Raw genomic sequence first — 18,146 nt, forward strand, 5'->3', positions numbered from 1 at the left:
GTGCACTCATTTTTCTCCAATCTCTAGCCACGGGAAAATGCTGCTTGGCCGGCCTTGGTCCTGTCGTGGACGCCAAAATTGTGAGGTTCTTTTCTTTAAATCTTCTGGCCACCTTGTTCTGTGGCTTATTCAGAGACAGCAATCTAAATAGATGACCAGACCGACCAATTTAACGACGAATAATTTTATGTACACACATGGACGGGACGAGAGTGGGACGAGTAAATAGGACGAAGACTAAACACAAAGATGTCTACAGTCACCAGTTCGTTGGGTAGGCAGGAACGTGAAGTCGGTGTAGACGCTCGCTCCGGTTGTTCAAGCTTTATATGGTCCCTCACATAGGGCCTCGGCAGGTCTAGCGGAAGGCTAGGCCACTGAATGGGGCCCAGTGGAAGCACGAGGCCTCGGGTTGTTGTACCACGGCCAATGAGTCCGGTCTTCCTGATGTGCAAAGGCTCAGCACGGTGCTGAACGCTCGTGCCAGTGAAGAGCTGCCGTTACAGCAGCGGTGAAGAGCTGGCGCTGTGGCACTCCCGGGCCCGACCACCGTTTCAAGCTTCGTGGATAACAGGAGGAACAGGACAGGATACGGCCGGCAGGCCCCAGGTCTGGATTCCTGGGTCAGGCCTGGCAGAAGACGCACCGCTCCGAGCTCCTTGGACAGCCGATCGGCTCAGCTGCTCGTCTGTTCTCTCCTGCTCGTGCCTCACGCTCCTCGAGCCAACCTCCACGTTTTCCTCTTCTTTCTCCAAACATGGTTTTCCTTTTTCGTCTTTTATCAATTTCTCCCCACTCACACACATGTTCTTCACAATGTGAAAGAATATTCAGCTCTGTCAACAAAACTCGGAGTTTCGCTCATCTGTTTCCGAGAAAACTCTAGAAAGTCTGCTGATGGACACCAGAGTGGCACCTGCTTTGAGCAAGCCTACACAGAGAAGTTTTTGAAGCAAGCGAAGTCAGCAACTGCAAAAGCGTTGCAAAAATAAATCATGACACAATGGAGTTTTCGCTCCTCTACGGGGCACGGATTTTGCTTGTGGGTGAGTGAGCAAGGGTGTCTCTAAAAATAATTTCTCACTCCCCCCCCCCCCCCCCCCCCCCCTGCCCCGCCCTGGTCGCGGAGGTTTTACGAATTTTGAAATCTTCAGGTTGGCAGGTATGATTATGGAAACACAGCAAATATATTCTCAGTATCATACACAGGATTATACGACGCTAGCATTACATGCATTTAAGACAACACAGTGAAGGTAGTGTACATGAAAAAATAGCAATCACAAATACATCAGTCAAATTTTTACTATTGAGCTACATGCAAATTGAACACTGAGATAAGGCAAGTGTAGAGAAAGTTCAGAGTAAATTAGGAAACTTGCATATTGTCAGGTGAGCGTGGCAGCACTCCATTAACAAAGGTGATGCAGAAAGGGAGCTCTCGAAAACGATGGTCCTTCCAGAGTCCTGGGGCGGTCTTCGGGGTGTGATGCGGTGGTGGTTTGGGACCCCGGTGAGCTTGGAGGTGAGAGACTCACTGCCGTTGGGTCCGAGACTGGTTCTTTTCTAGCCGTTGGTTGTCAACTCACAAGATACGCCCACTCAATAGTTTTCACCCTGAGTCATGGTCTATAAACACAAATACGCACATGTGCACCAAGTAGCTGATACGCACAGGAAGTGGCACGTATGCCCTGCACCTTCCATACTGCATGGCCGTCATGTTGCGGATGAAAAAAAGTAGGTCACAACCAAAAGAGGAGGCACGTACGGCAGCAACTTCGGTCCTGCAAGGGGTCACGTTACAGACGAGAAAAATTTACCTGTGTACAAAACAAGCAGGATGGACGCCTTCGTTCGCACACGGCGGTGGGTTTGTCTAACTGCACGGAAACTAACCCGCGACGAGAGCGTGCACGTACTCCTGCTCTGGCCAGGACTGACAAGGCAGAGGCACACAGGATACACTGATATATCTCATTCAACTCTTTTAGAATACTACATATGTTTAATTGCCATGTTATGAAAATATAAATGCTGCCACTTTTGTGACAGGAAATTTAATTTTTATGTCTCCATTGAGGCGATTTCTCATATTGCTTTCACGCTCATCGGTGTGGTTGTTTGTTGAGCAAGGATTGTGTTGCACAAGTTACATGACTGGTTGTGCTCGAACCTGCGTGAGATCTAGCATAGATGTGCCAACCATCGGATGGGAGTAAAGCGATAAACCAACGCATGCTAGGGTGTTTAAGGAGCGAGTCACACTGTAGGTGGCTATGACATGGATGTCTACAAGGAGTGGCTATGGACCCTTTACAGAACTCTGGAAGTCAGCTTTTCTGCATATTAAAAACCCCTTTACCATGGCAGCTAAACCTGTTTTGGGGCAAAAGCGGGGTGCCTCCTGGTTTTTTTGGCTTTCTTGCTGTGCAGAGAAGCTGACTTTCAGAATTTTGCAAGGCTCATGCTATCACTTTGTTGCATGCAGTCAGTTATTAAGTGTCCCCCCTTTGGGAGCAATTTTTTCGTCTGAATGCCGAAATCATAAATACATGTGTTGGCTCCGTATAAGCTCGTGTCCACTGCATTCTTATTTTGAAAACTTCTCTGACCATCTGTATGTGTGCATTCGCAATGATACATTCAAGTTGAATGTATAGACGGGAGCATACTTGTGTCCTGCAACATGCTATACAGCACTTCGTGCTCGGGAGAAAAAAAGATAATAATGTGGTGGTCATTTCTACCATAATTCCTGAACCAGTGTATAGTCAAATAAAATTCCAATGTGTATTCAGACTTGCATTGTTAAAGCAATAAAGTATATGATATATATATATATATATATATATATATATATATAGCAGATATGTGCGGTTTCAGGATTCGTTTCATATTTAGTGTCAGTTTTCAACGTGTCTAAGTGATATTTTCTTATGCCTGTCATTCTAGGGCAGAGCCCGGTTGGGACAGCAGAGTGGCGACTTGGTGAAGGCAGTTCAGAGGGTGGAGGACTTCTTGCGTAAACGCTGCCTTGGCAGCAGTGTTGGTCCAAAGCAATTTTTCTGGGATGAAGGTAAACTTCTGCCATTTTTTATGGGGCATGTGCTTTTGGGAACCTGCCAATCGTTTTAGCCGACAATTGTGACTTTTTTCCTCGGGGCCTACTAGAGTTTTAGCAGATGCAGCGCTGTTGTAATCAGCTTAATGTCATTAGTGAACTATAAATATTGTTTGTATGTAATCTTTGGATAACCCCCTTTCCTTCATTTTCCAACCTCAGTGCAGCAAAACATTGTATGAAATGAAATTCACTCTATTAATTTGTAGCATTCTACATGAGCAAACTAACCATTGTGTTTTTCGGTACAGGAAAAAAAAAAAAGGTTTCTAGTACTTGTGGTTCCTGATAAAAGGAGTCAAATATTTCAAAAATTGACGTTTTAAGCCTTGAAGGGCAAAAAGGTGCTTTATTATGAAATTACGCTTAACAAGTGCATGTTGGTATATGATTTCGAGGCCTCTAGCCAGGTAGTCACCTTCACATTCTGCATTTCTCTTGTTTATTTGCTGTTCGTTTTCTGGGCCTTTCTTTTCTGCAAAGTAATGGGGTTCTTCAATTATCCGTTTCTGGCAGCCCACAGATGGTCCGAGCGCGGGCCCAGCCATTAATTTTTTCTTGGGGTGCTCCGGTCGCGTCGGGTTGCTGCCAAAACATGCTTGTTTTTATCTAGTCAGGCGGTTTTGAGCTCTACACTGGCTGCCAGACTCGCCAAGAAGATTTTGTGCTGGCTGTGCTAGCGCTCAGGCAAGCTAGTACAGTGCAGTCCACTTATAACGATACCAGATATAGCGATATATCGCTTATAACGATCAAATTCTTCAGATTTATCATTTTTCTCATTGCCCCTCGTGTAAAAATAGGGCAGCGGTAGGGCAGCGGTCTCCGCATATCGGGTGAGGTGGTCGATGCCGACGATAATCCAGCGGTTCCCAGAGACCGTGCAGGGAAGTGGCCCGTAAAGATCAACGCCAATGCGATCATAAGTACGGGCCGGGCATGGAAGGGGTTGTAAGGGGCCAGAAGCACGAGGTGTGGATGGCTTGCGGCGCTGACAGGCGGTGCAGGAGCGGACGTATTTGCAAATATAACCGTACATGCCGCGCCAATAGTAGCGTTGAGAAATTCTTTGAAATGTCTTGACTACACCAGGATGGGCACACTGAGGGTCGGCATGGAAAGAGGCGCAAATTTCATGTCGTAAATGACGGGGAATGACGAGAAGCCACCGTCGACCATCAGTCATATAATTGCGGCGGTAGAGAAGACCATCTCGTAGGGCAAAGTGTGGTGCTTGACGGCGTAAAGTCCGAGAAGGTGCACCGTAGATAAGAGATGCGAGCCACGGGTCTTTGCGCTGCTCCGAAGGCATATCAGCGATGGTTAGAGACGAGAGGACGGGATCAGCCGCCGTGGAGCAAGCAGTTTCGCTGGATAGGGGAGAACAAGACAGAGCGTCGGCGTCCATGTGTTTACGGCCAGAATGATATACAACGTGAATGTCAAATTCCTGAAGGCGGAGGGCCCATCGTGCGAGGCGGCCGGACGGGTCTTTGAGAGGACAGCCAACATAACGCGTGGTGATGTCAAACTGGCGACCGTACAGGTAGGGTCTGAATTTCGTTAGTGCCCACACAACTGCCAAACACTCCTTTTCTGTAACTGAGTAGTTGCATTCAGCTTTAGAGAGAACACGACTTGCGTAGGCGACGACGTATTCGTGAAAGCTGTTTTTCCGTTGAGCCAAGACAGCTCCGAGGCCAACGCCACTCGCATCAGTATGGACCTCAATGGGTGCTGTCGGGTCGTAGTGGCGAAGGATTGGTGGTGATGTCAAAAGATGGCGCAATGCGGTGAAAGCTTCGTCGCACTCGGCCGACCAGTCACTAACTCACTGTTTCCCCCGAGTAGCTTCGTCAGGGGTGCAATAATAGAAGCAAAGTTCCGTACGAAGTGCTGAAAATACGAGCACAGACCTATGAAGCCTCGAAGTTGCTTGAGTGAGACCGGTTTAGGAAACTCTTTGACTGCGCGCAGCTTGGCCGGATCAGGACGAACACCTTCCTTAGAGACGATGTGACCCAAAATTGTCAACTGCTGGGCACCAAAGTGACACTGCTTAAGATTCAGTTGTAGGCCAGCGTCAATAAGACAAACCAAAACTTGCCGCAAGCGCTCTAGGTGCGTAGCGAAGTCAGTGGAAAAGACAACAATGTCGTCCAAGTAGCAGAGGCAGATGTGCCACTTGAACTTCCGCAAGATGCTATCCATCATTCTCTCGAATGTGGCGGGCGCATTGCACAGACTGAAGGGCATCACATTAAATTCATAAAGGCCATTCGGCGTCACAAATGCGGTCTTCTCTCTATCACAGGCGGCCATTGGTACTTGCCAGTAACCGGAACGTAAATCAAGGGACGAAAAGTACTCGGCACCTTGGAGGCAATCAAGAGCATCGTCTATACGCGGAAGGTGGTAATTGTCCTTGTGGGTAATTTTGTTGAGGCGCCGGTAATCGATACAAAAGCGAAACGAACCATCTTTCTTCTTTACTAGCACCACTGGTAAAGACCAGGGGTTTTGAGATGGACGGATTACACCACGTTGTAGCATGTCCTCAACTTGCTCATTGAGATGGACGGATTACACCACGTTGTAGCATGTCCTCAACTTGCTCATTGATCACGCGACGCTTTGCCGCTGACACACGATAGGGGCGCTGTCGAAAAGGCATGTTAGAGCCGGTCTGAATGTGATGCGCGACTGTGGAAGTGCGGCCGAGAGGTGTGTGGGCGGCATCGAACGCGGAGCGAAACGTCTGTAAAAGGGCCACAAGCTGCGTCCGGTAGGTGGAAGGAATGGCGTCATCGATGGTGGTTTGGAAGAAGTCGTCTGGCAACGAATTAGGCGTCGGATCGGACTGCAGAGCATCGATGTAGTTACCACAGTTGGTCTCGGAGGCATCCAGGTCAGAGAGAAGGTGGGCTGGTTCAATAGAGATTCCCCGGGAGATTCCCCACGTAGCAATGTAATCGGGCGCGGAGACGGATTGTAGATGAGTAGCTTCGTGAAGCCACCGTGAACATCGAGAACAGCAGACGGCAGTGGCAGGTGCTTGCGGTGGATGGAGGATGCAGACGGCGTAAATAGAACACTAACGGCTGACACGGCAGGACACGAAAGAGGCACAAGGGCACAAGCCTCTGGAGCTACGTCGACATCTTCAGCGATGGTGAGCTTTTGAGGACACACTGAACGGTTGTCGTCGTGCAGTACGTCGCACAGTGCAGAAAATTCCACTTCAGCTCGGGCGCAATCGATCACGGCGTTATTTTCAGACAAGAAGTCCCATCCAAGGATCACATCATGAGAACAAGATGACAAAACTACGAACTCGACACTGTATAAAAGACCTTCAATGACGACACGCGCTGTACATGCTGCTAAAGGTGCAATACTCTCTTCGCTGGCAGTGCGGAGCGACAAACTGTTAAATGGCGTAACTTTTCGTAATCGTCGGCAAAGTCGCTCATGAATCACAGACACTGCAGCACCTGTATCGATCAGCGCATATACAGACAGACCATCGATAGAGATTACTATAACGTTCGTGGGCAAAATATGAGGCCTTGAGCTTTTCGCAGAGCACGCAGTTCTCGCCTCATGAACCGCGGAACTTAGTTTCCCTCATCAACAGGGGGTGGTCGCCAGCGCATTGGTGACAATGACCTGCGACGTGGAGAAGGAGAACGATGGGTCGTATACGAACGCTGTTCGGCGGCGTATGCAGGCGAAGACTGAGCAGAACGAAGCAGCGGTGGGGAGTACTCCGAAGACGCAGGCTCGGGACGCGAAGCCATGCAGCGACGGCACTGATGGGCCACGTGTCCAGGGCAACCACAGTAGTAACAAATTGGGCGATTGTCCGAAGTGCACCACGGGTTGTAATAGCGCGGAGTCGCTGGATGATGCGGAGCCGTTTGAGGAAGCGGTGCATGGCGTAGGACAGGCTGCATGGGTGGTAACGGCTCAGGCGGAGGCCGCGCAGCCACTGCCGCGTAGGTCAAAGGGGCTGGGACAGAAGGTTGGCTATATTGTACTGGTGCTCCGACGTATGTCAAGGGAGCGACAGCAGGAGCTTCAGGAAGCATGGGAAGTGCTTCTGCGACTTGTTCGCGGATGACTTGTTGCAACTTTGGCACCAAAGGAGAGGAAGCGTCAGGATGATGGGGAACGAGGGACAGTTGACGGGCAACTTCTTCTCGAACGAACTGCTTGATTTGTTGCAGCAAGGGGGACTGTTCTGCGTCAGCTGTTAAAGCTGCAAGAGGCTCCTGGTGCGAGAGCGAAGAACGAGTGATTTGACGGCGCTTGCGTAATTCCTCAAAGTTTTGGCATGCATTGATTATGTCGACCACGGTTGCTGGGTTTCTGGCCAGAAGCATCTGGCACACGTCATCGTCGATTCCTTGTAAAATATGACCAATCTTGACATGTTCTGTCATTGAAGCGTCCACGCGCTTGCACAGGTCTACAACATCTTCAATATAACTTGTAAAATTTTCGCCGGGTAGCTGTGCACGGCCGCGCAAGCTTTGCTCAGCGTGCAGCTTGCGCACTGCAGGTCTGCCGAAGATATCGGAAAAAATGGTCTTGAAAGCAGACCACTAGGAGATATCGGCCTCACGGTTGCGGAACCACGGGTTGGCAACGTCCGTTAGGTAGAATATCACGTTATTTAATTTGAGACCGTCGTCCCGTTTGTTGTGCGTACTGACCCGCTCATATGAGGACAGCCAATCTTCCACGTCGTGGTCGCCGGTTCCGCTGAAGATAGGAGGGTCCCGTTGGCGCAAAGCTCCAGCGCAGAAGACGGGGGACGAGGAGGCGGTTGGACTAGGAGTGGTAGCATCGGTCATGGCTGTTGTCGGTAGTGTGTGGCTGCGAAGCTCCGGGGCGGACAGAAATCCTCACCTCCACCAAGTGAAATGGGTTTTACTGAGGGTTCAACGGAATATAGTCCTCTGTAAGCTGCACGGCGAACAGCACAGGAACACAGTCCGTCTAGGCACAAACCAGCGAGCTCGAGCAGCGCAGTGGCACTTCGTTGTTCTCTTCCTCGTGTTTCGTGACATCCGCTCTTCGTTCACTACACTTTTTGTTTTTTTTCCCAGCATAAGGCATGGTCACAGTTGGTGGGCTGCATGGTTAGGTTCCTTATAGGTACTTATCGACGCACTTGTTGCATTACAGTGGCAGCGACGCCAGCACGACCAACGGTTGTGTATCACCGTAGTGTGGGGTGTTTGGCCAACACCCTCTAGACTAGCTAAGGCCTCTCCGCTCCTCCCTGACGTCATCACACTACGACGGGCGCAGGAGCTGGGGTTTTTCATGAAGGCTGCTGCGCGCTCGTTCGTTCCCGTGTATCTGCAGCCCAACGTGAAATCATTCTCTGAAAATTTTGCCCACATGGTTTAATGGTGACGCATATGTATAATATAATTTCCGGTATACAGTTCGCGGGCAATATGTTTGAAAACTGATAATTAGCAGTTTTCGGATTATGAATATATGTTGGCTATTCAGTATTTTTTACTATCACCTAATATTGCCCGAAAGTCCGCAAATTTGCTTTTTTTATTGTGTCGTGGGGGGGTATTGATTTTCCGCTGTGTCTTCACATACATCTTTATTTTTTTAATAGCTCGTTGCCTGGCGCGGACTGAATAATTATTTTCGGGGGCAAAAATTTAACTCTGTGGTCTATCCACAGACCGGGGACAGTTAAACAGAAATCTGGCTACTACTTGCTACTACTCATATGCTCTTCAATCACGACACTTGCCCTGCTTCCGCAAATGAAAACACTGCCATAAGTAATGGCTCTCATAATAGCTTATAGCTCCACCGTGAAATCTGAGTGCAGTTGCCTTTCAATTTAATAATAATAAAACAAGCTGTGTAACGTACAAAGGATATGTTTATTACAGAGTACAAGTATTCAGAAAACTTTACAGGTGTTACACACAAAAAGTCAAATCAACCAACACACAAAATGTCCAAGCAGTCAGTGTTTCGAAGCATTCAAGGTGGAAAGCTTCCGCTTCTGAGCAATTTTCGCTTGCACAAGACTGTCGTTCCTATCTTTGCAATAATTTTTCAGGAGAATGTTTGTTGCTGCGCTCAGAATGTGATGCATAACCAAATGAGGGCTGTGACCACTTTCACATTCTTCGAAACTGTCACCATCTTTTATTAAGTTGATAGCAAGTGTGAATAGGGCTTGCCTTTGGTTTGGTAGAGAATGGAACTGCGCAGCATACTTTCCCCTTCGCAGCTTGTCCAGGACGATTTCAGCAGTCATTACAGCATTCACTACTGGAGGCTGGGGGAACTTGAGTCCTCCACGGTTCATGTTTGCTATAATCTCTGCATTTTCAATTCTGATCTCTTCATCTTCTACCAAATTTGCTCGACATGCAATGCATGCAAGTTTTTTAAGTGCCGCATGGGCACAGTATCCGGCCACGTATGTTATAGCTGGAAGATTTTGTGCTTTCATTTCAAAGTCCTTGTCATTTACTTCAATGTTGAAGTCCAGCAGAATGGCCTCATCAATGTTGACTGAAGGTGCCGCTGAATCCATTCCTGGAAGCTTCAGGGCTTTTTGCAGCCGAAGCTTGCGTTCAGATTCGAACACCTGCCTGATTGAGACATGATACTGTGATCCGGAAAGCTGCCTGTACTTGCCAAATCTTTCCTCCAAGCAGTCCGTTTGAAATTTGCCCAGGAGCACGTAGTCGAATCCAAGGTCTTCAAGGCAATAGCTGATGATCTTGACCAAGGCTTCCGTATTGAGACGCAAAGCACTGTGGGTCTCCCGAGTGAAAACCCCATTATCAAACTTCAAACCTTCCCAGAGGTCAAGCCACTGCGTGATGGTTTGAAGAAACTCAACCTGCGGACACATTTTGTCAGTGATGGGACTCTGCAGATCGTCACGAAGCCGGCGTCCTTTGCTGGGCCACTTCACATTAACGATCCTCCACCAGGTTTCGACAATCTTTAAAAATTCAGCTGTTCCAGCTGCATGTTGCAGTGCATAGCGTTGACCGCATGCTTCTAAGGCAGCTATGGTTAACAGGTTGAACACTTTCAGTGCAAGCTTGACGTTTTGCCTTTCCATATTGGACGGGTTGAGGGCCTTCACTGACAATGTTGGAGCAGCCTTGATAAGTTGATCTTCTTCCTTTGAGTGGAGATCACGGAGGGTCTTGAAAGAAGCAGTGATAATCTTTGGATTGGCGTTCAAATTCATAAGTGAAGGAAAAAACATGCAGGTTTCATAGTTCTTTTGATTGATCCAATTGTTCCGAATAGATTTCAACAGGTGAACAGGGTCAATAATAAAAAAAAGAGGACGAGTGGGATCTGATGGGTGAGGATAGCAGCTGCTGACTTTTGATGGCGATGCAAACAGAGACATTGTTTTGCGGTTGATTGAATTGTTATCTGTGATGACAGCAATGATGCGAAGCCCAACCTTTTCAAGCTCATTTATGATGCTGCGAAGCACAGTGTTCAGCTGTTGGGCATTGATTTGGTCAACTGGCAAAATGTGAACAACGCTTTTCTGCGATGAAAGGAGGCTTTGAATCATAAAGACGTGAGCTGTCCTTGCTGCATTGGAAGTGTTACTCGCAGTGCCGACAATCGTGCCACCCTTGTAATCAAAATATGCCTGTAGATGAATCTCATCCATCATCAGAACCACAAATTTCTCATGGTCCTTCACTGCACCCACGAGCGTCTTCGCATACAGCAGAAAAGAAGCATCTTGCTGCTCAGCTGCTGGGTTTACAACACAAGAGTTGCAGACTCGTCTAATCGTGGACTCGTGCGGCAATGTCAGACCTCCGTAGTTCCGCAAGTATCTATATGCATGAGGAGATATCGTAAACAAGAGGCTGGAAAATACCAAAAGCTCTGAAGAGTAGCGGAGTGACTTGCTCAGAAGGAGAAAGACTTGTTCCTTTAAAAAGGTCAAGGTATCTTGCCGCTCCTCGTCTCGCATTTCTGTATTTGTTGCGTCTTCAAGAAGGGAGAGCACGAGCTTCAATATTCCACCTGTCTGGTCTTCGGGTTTGCGGAAAACAGTTTTATCCAAGCTCTCAACAGCATCCAGTAGACGTGTGAGGCACCGAACGTCATTCACACTTTTTGGAATGATCACGCCATCCAGTTTGGTGACCTCGACATCTTGAAAATACAGCTTTATAGAGAGGTCTTCGGTGACTTTAACTGACCTTCTGATTACTGGGGCACCATCGACAGTCAGACTGAGGAATAGTATACAGTCATGCTGTGCAACAACAGTCCAGAATTTGGAAACCTTGATACATGGCAGGCACTGCAACAGTGCCTGAAAATTATAAATTTTGTTTTTGTCTTCTTCCGCCTGGTGTGTCTCAATGGCATCTTGTAAAGCTGATGGCATCTTGTAAAGCAGCTGCCTCTCGGCGCGTCCTCTTCTCATCTGGGGCCTCCCGAGAGGTGTTTGCATTTGGGGCAGAAAGATATGCCGGGCAGTCAGGAAGTATGCTTGGAACAGCATCAGGTCGTAACCGTACGAGCTTCAGCGTGACTTCAATTACTTTCCCAGTTTTCGTATCCGTGTAACTTGTTGTGGTTACCATGTCGGATGGTTTAAAGTGGCGCTCGCAGACCTGGGATAACAAAAAACAAAGACAATAAAAGCTTTAGAACCTAAGTTTACAAACGAGACATCAGGAGCGCAGCAGTACAAGGCGGGGAATATCGTATAAACGTCGTGCGAACTGAATGTCAGCAATACTATGTCGTTACTACTTAGCATATGTATGGCATATTAGCAGGTCCAAAAGAGGCAGCACTACGGCATTATCTCGCAACATGCTGCCCACAGCGTTTTCAATGCAACTGAAGGAGGTGCAACAACGACAGTAAGAAGTAAAGCAGAAATTTGAGCAAGTTGGTACATATTCATTTTGAAACAGCGCAACAAAGAAAGGACGAGGTAACAGAGGTGTTCGTCTTTACTTCTGTTACCTCGTCCTGTCTTTGTTGCGCTGTTTCAAAATGGACAGTTGGAAGAATGCTTTCCTTACCACCGACCGCTTTCCTGGAGTGAAGTCCGCACGGTGGATAGCTTTACTCCACTGAGCACTCCTCACTGGGTCCGAAGGGAAGGTGAAGACACGCACACGTTCACCGCCATCGTAGTTCCCGCGACACCGCGGTACGCAGCAATGCCCAGGCATTATCACCGCCTCCAAACTTCACACGCACCTTCAAGCACCGATGCATTCACGTTGTTGTTACTGTACTGGTGCTCACTCCTAACGCAGCGTTGACAGTTTCGCGACACACGCTGCACGAAAAAAAAATAACGCAGAACGGTCAAAACGTGAGACCCACGTGCAACCGCTTGCGACCACCATCGAAAAACGAACAAGTGATGTTTATCGTAGTGAGAACGCGTTTTCCAGGCGAGCACTGTGCATGAAGGGTGCAGCGGTGGCGTAGCGGTAGAACATCCGCCTCGCATGCAAGAGGACCGGGGTTCAAATCCCGGTGCCGCGCAATTCTCCACCGGATGACAAAAAAAAAAAAAAAAAAATCCGCGTGTCGATGGAATTGCACATACAGGTTTGGGGTGCGACCTGATGCCGGTAAAAACCTCCGGCAACGCACTCCCTCACCAGAACAGGAGTTGGCCACCCTGGTGCAGTAATTGGCCACAACCTCCTATGATAAGCTCCATAAAACCCCGGCCCTCAGTCACCAGCGGCTGCGGAACAACTGACCACGGCGGCGGTCAGACCTGTAACGCAGCAGGGGGTGCTAAGAAAGCCTGGCTCCGCTGGACAGGCCGCCATTGGAAACTGACCCTGGCAACGTTTAATGCTAGAACCCTTGCTAGTGAAGCTAGTTTAGCAGTGCTGTTAGAGGAACTAGAGGGCATGAAATGGGATGTCATAGGGCTTACTGAGGTTAGGAGGCCGAATGAGGCATATACTGTACTGAAGGATGGGCATGTACTGTGTTATCGAGGTTTACCAGAAAGGCGACAACTAGGGGTAGGTTTCCTTGTCAATAAGTATATAGCGGGTAATATAGATGAATTCTATAGTATTAATGAGGGTTGCAGGCATCGTAATTAGGCTTAATAAGCGGTATAAACTGAAGGTTGTACAGGCCTATGCACCTACATGTAGTTATGATGACCAGGCAGTTGAAAGCTTCTATGAAGATGTAGAATCGGCAATGCGAAAAGTAAAGACGCAGTATACTGTACTAATGGGTGACTTCAATGCCAAGGTAGGGAAAAAACAGGCAGGAGACAAGGCAGTAGGTGACTATGGCATTGGTTCTAGGAATAGCAGGGGGGAGTTACTAGTTGAGTTTGCAGAGCGCAATGACTTACGAATCATGAATACCTTCTTCAGCAAACGGAAGAACCGGAAATGGACATGGAAAAGTCCTAACGGAGAGACTAAAAATGAAATCGACTTCATAATGTGTTCAACCCCCGCCATTGTGCAGGATGTAGAGGTAATCGGCAGAGTGCGATGCAGTGACCACAGGATGGTGAGGTCCCGAATTAGCCTAAATCTGAAGAAGGAACGCTATAGATTAGTAAGAAAGAAACCCATCAACGAATTAGCAGTGAGAGGGGGGGGGCAGAAGAGTTCAGGATCTCGCTAAAGAATAGGTATTCAGCTCTAACTGAGGATGGCGACATTACCCTAGAGGCAATGAACAATAATTTCAGAGGTATCATTACTGAGTGCGCGGTAGAAGTAGGCGGTAGGATAGTTAGAGAGGATACCGGTAAGCTGTCTAAGGAGACGAAAGATTTGATTAAGAAACGACAGAGTATGAAAGCTTCCAATCCAACAGACCAGATCGAATTGGCCGAGATATCAAAGCTAATCAATAAGCGCAAGGTGGCCGATATAAGGAAGTATAACATGGAGAAAATTGAGCATGCTGTAAAGAACGGGGGAAGCCTTAAAGCGGTAAAGAAGAAATTGGGCATAGGACAAAACCAAATGTATGCGATAAGGGACAAGGCGGGCAACATCATCACTAATATGGACAAGATAGTCAAAGTAGCCGAGGAGTTCTATACAGATCTCTACAGTAGCCAAAGTAGTCAGGACCGTAATGAGATTGGCGGTAGGGAAAAACAGTCAGACATTCCACCAGTAACGAAGGACGAGGTCAAGAAAGCACTAGAAACTATGAAAAGGGGGAAATCAGCTGGAGAGGATCAGATAACTACAGATTTGCTGAAGGACGGGGGGGATATCGTGCTAGAAAAACTGGCCACCCTGTATACGCAGTGCCTGGTGTCATCGACGGTACCAGAAGCATGGAAGAATGCAAACATTATCCTCATTCACAAGAAAGGGGACTCTAAGGACCTTAAAAATTACAGACCAATCAGCTTACTGTCTGTTACGTATAAGGTATTTACTAAGGTAATCGCTAATAGAATCAGGACAACCTTAGACTGCAATCAAGCAAAGGATCAAGCAGGGTTTCGGAAACGGTACTCTACTATCGATCATATCCATACCATCAATCAGGTGATAGAAAAATGCTCAGAATATAACCAGCCCTTATACATAGCATTCATTGATTACGAAAAAGCATTTGACTCAGTTGAAACCTCGGCGGTGATGCAGGCATTGCGAAATCAGGGAGTAGACGAGCCGTACGTGAAAGTGCTGGAAGATATATATAGTGGCTGCACAGCAACCATAGTTCTACATAAAGAAAGCAACAAAATTCCCATAAAGAAAGGTGTTAGGCAAGGAGACACAATCTCCCCAGTACTATTCACAGCTTGTTTAGAGGAAGTATTCAGAGACTTGCAATGGGAGCAGTTAGGGATAAGGGTAGATGGAGAATACCTCAGTAATCTGCGATTTGCTGATGACATTGCCTTGCTAAGCAACTCGGGGGATGAACTGCAAATAATGATTGATGACCTAGACAGAAAAAGTAGAAAGGTAGGCTTGAAAATCAATATGCAGAAGACTAAGGTAATGTTCAACAGCCTCGGGAAGGAACAGCAGTTTACATTAGGTAGCGAAATACTGGAAATAGTAGGCGAATATGTGTACTTAGGACAGATAGTAACCGCAGATCCGGACCATGAAAAGGAAATATCAAGAAGAATAAGATTGGGATGGAGCGCATTTGGCAAGCACTCGCAGATTATGACTAGCAGCTTACCGGTATCGCTCAAGAGGAAAGTATACAACAGTTGCATCTTGCCTGTACTCACCTATGGGGCTGAAACATGGAGGCTAACCAAGAGAGTTCTACTTAAGTTGAGGACAACCCAGAGGGCTATGGAACGAAAAATGCTAGGGGTAACATTAAGAGATAGAAAGCGTGCAGAGTGGGTCAGAGAAATAACTCAAGTTACCGACATTCTAGTGGAAATTAAGAAGAAGAAATGGACATGGGCAGGACATGTAGTGCGAAGAGAGGATAACCGATGGTCGCTTAGGGTAACAAACTGGATTCCAAGGGAAGGAAAGCGTAGCAGGGGGAGGCAGAAAGTTAGGTGGGCGGATGAGATTAAGAAGTTCGCAGGGGTCAAGTGGGGGCAGCTAGCACAGAACCGGGTTAAGTGGAGAAATATGGGAGAGGCCTTCGCCCTGCAGTGGGTATAATCAGGCTGATGATGATGATGACTGTGCATGAAGATGAAAAAGAAAAAAAAATCACGAGCACAAAACAATATTAGCTCACAAAATACGCTGTTCAACAAAAAACATGAATTTTTACAAAATAATATTGTCACGTACACGGTGACTAAGGATACCAATGATAGCAGGGGGTAGCCCAGACACAAGAACACAGCAGCACAGACGCAAACGTGCAAGCGACACTTTGTCGTCCTCTTCAACTTCGTCCTCCTTTCACACCTCAGTCATGCGCCACCTGGCAACGCTAGGTGGCATTACCCCCTCCCTCCGAAAAAAAAATGAGAAGGGCCGGTAAAAATGGTGTGAAAAGCAAGAGAGTGGCCACAGCGGGTGGCCATACGCTATCGGTGGTAGTACGGCTTCAGTCGCACAATGTGCACAATGTCCGAGCTGTGCTTTCGACGTTTTGGTTGTGTGGCACCGTCTGGGATAACTTCATAACTAAGGTCACTCACACGGCGCAACACTTTGTACGGCCCGAAGTAGCGGGAAAGGAGTTTCTCTGACAAGCCTGGACGGCGAACTGGTGTCCATACCCAGACTTGATCTCCAGGCTTGTAGTCAACCTGGCGGTGCCGGAGGTTGTAACGGTGCGCGTCAGTGGTCTGCTGCTGCCCAATGTGCACACGGGCGAGCTGGCGGGCTTCCTCAGCGCGGATGGCATATTGCTGGGCATCTGAGGATAGCTGGTCATCATCTGGGCACGGGAGCATGGAATCGAGCATGCTCTGAACTTCGCGTCCGTAAACAAGTCGAAATGGTGTGAAGCGCGTTGTCTCTTGTAAGGCTGTATTATACGCAAATGTAACGTACGGCAGCACCTCGTCCCAGGTCTTGTGCTGCACATCGACGTACATTGCCAACATGTCCGCAATCGTCTTATTCAATCTTTCTGTAAGGCCATTGCTTTGTGGATGGTACGCTGTGGTTTTGCGATGGGTCGTGCAACTCAGCTCAAATATGCGGTCGATCAGCTGTGATGTGAAAGCTGTCCCTCTGTCGGTAATGACGTAGGAAGGGGCGCCATGCCGCAAGACTATGTTGTGCATGAAAAACTCTGCTACTTCGGAAGCTGTGGCATGAGGGATTGCCTTTGTCTCAGCGTATCGAGTCAGGTAGTCAGTAGCGACTACTATCCATTTGTTTCCGGCCTGCGACAAAGGGAAAGGGCCAAGGAGATCCATTCCAATTTGGTCGAACGGAATGCGGGGTACTTTAACGGGCTTGAGAAATCCGGCAGGCTTCTGGGGCGGTGTTTTACGGCGCTGGCATTCGCGACAGCTTCGTACATAGCGTTTCACTGCTGCGGAAAGTCCTGGCCAGTAATACATGTTGCGCACTCGAGCAAGAGTCCGTGAGCAACCCAAATGACCAGACGTTGGTTCATCATGGCAAGCAAGGAGAATATCCTCACGGAGCTCGCATGGCACTACCAGAAGGTAAGTTCTGTCTTGGCTCTGGGAGTTTCTTTTATACAATACGCCTTGCCGTATGCAGAAGGAACCAAGGTGCCGAGATAGGTGTCGAGGCAGAATCGTATCACGCCCTTCCAGATAATCGATGAGTGGAAGGATGTCTGGATCAGCTCTTTGTCGATCCCTGAGCTCAGATGCGCTGAGGGCTCCTAGAAAACCGCTATCGTCATCGGCTGTAGTATCGCCAGTGTCAACGGGTGCTCGTGACAGCGTGTCGGCGTCTTCGTGTTTGCGGCCGGACTTGTAAACAATGGTTATGTCAAACTCCTGAAGACGTAAACTCCAGCGTGCAAGTCGTCCAGATGGGTCTCGCAGATTTGCCAGCCAGCACAAACAATGATGGTCGGTAACGACTTTAAATGGCCGGCCGTAAAGATAGGGACGAAACTTCATAGTAGCCCATACGACCGCCAGGCATTCCTTTTCTGAGGTGGAATAGTTCATTTCGGCACGAGAGAGAGTGCGGCTGGCATAGGCTATTACTCGCTCAAACCCGTCTTGATGCTGAACAAGGACCGCGCCAAGACCGATACTACTGGCGTCAGTGTGTACCTCAGTGTCAGCCGCTTCATCGAAGTGCGCCAGAACAGGGGATGTTTGAAGGCGCTCACGAAGCAAAGAGAATGCCATCTGCTGCTCAGAGTTCCACTCAAAGGAGGTGTCCTTCCTTGTAAGGCGCGTCAGAGGTTCTGCGATCTGAGAAAAGTCCGCAATGAAACGCCGATAATATGCGCACAGGCCGAGGAAGCGCTGAACAGCCTTCTTATTAGCTGGAACGGGAAATCGTGCGACGGCAGCAGTCTTATCGGGATCCGGGCGCACCCCATCAGCGCTTAC

The 18,146-nt window shown here is 48.2% G+C and overlaps 1 protein-coding gene across 1 annotated transcript in view; it reads left to right on the forward strand.

Annotated features, from left to right (window-relative positions):
• Positions 1 to 18,146, forward strand: part of LOC146205064 (uncharacterized) — a 120,698-nt gene that overhangs the window by 53,736 nt on the left and 48,816 nt on the right. Inside the window, exon 8 of the mRNA XM_084589749.1 lies at positions 2,956 to 3,079. Coding sequence (XP_084445875.1) covers positions 2,956 to 3,079 — 124 coding nt within the window. The remainder of the gene's footprint in view (positions 1 to 2,955; positions 3,080 to 18,146) is intronic.

This window comes from Amblyomma maculatum, chromosome 1 (genome assembly GCF_055883805.1).
Source record: "Amblyomma maculatum isolate TAMU_Amacu chromosome 1, ASM5588380v1, whole genome shotgun sequence".
Classification (NCBI taxonomy): Eukaryota; Metazoa; Arthropoda; class Arachnida; order Ixodida; family Ixodidae; genus Amblyomma; species Amblyomma maculatum.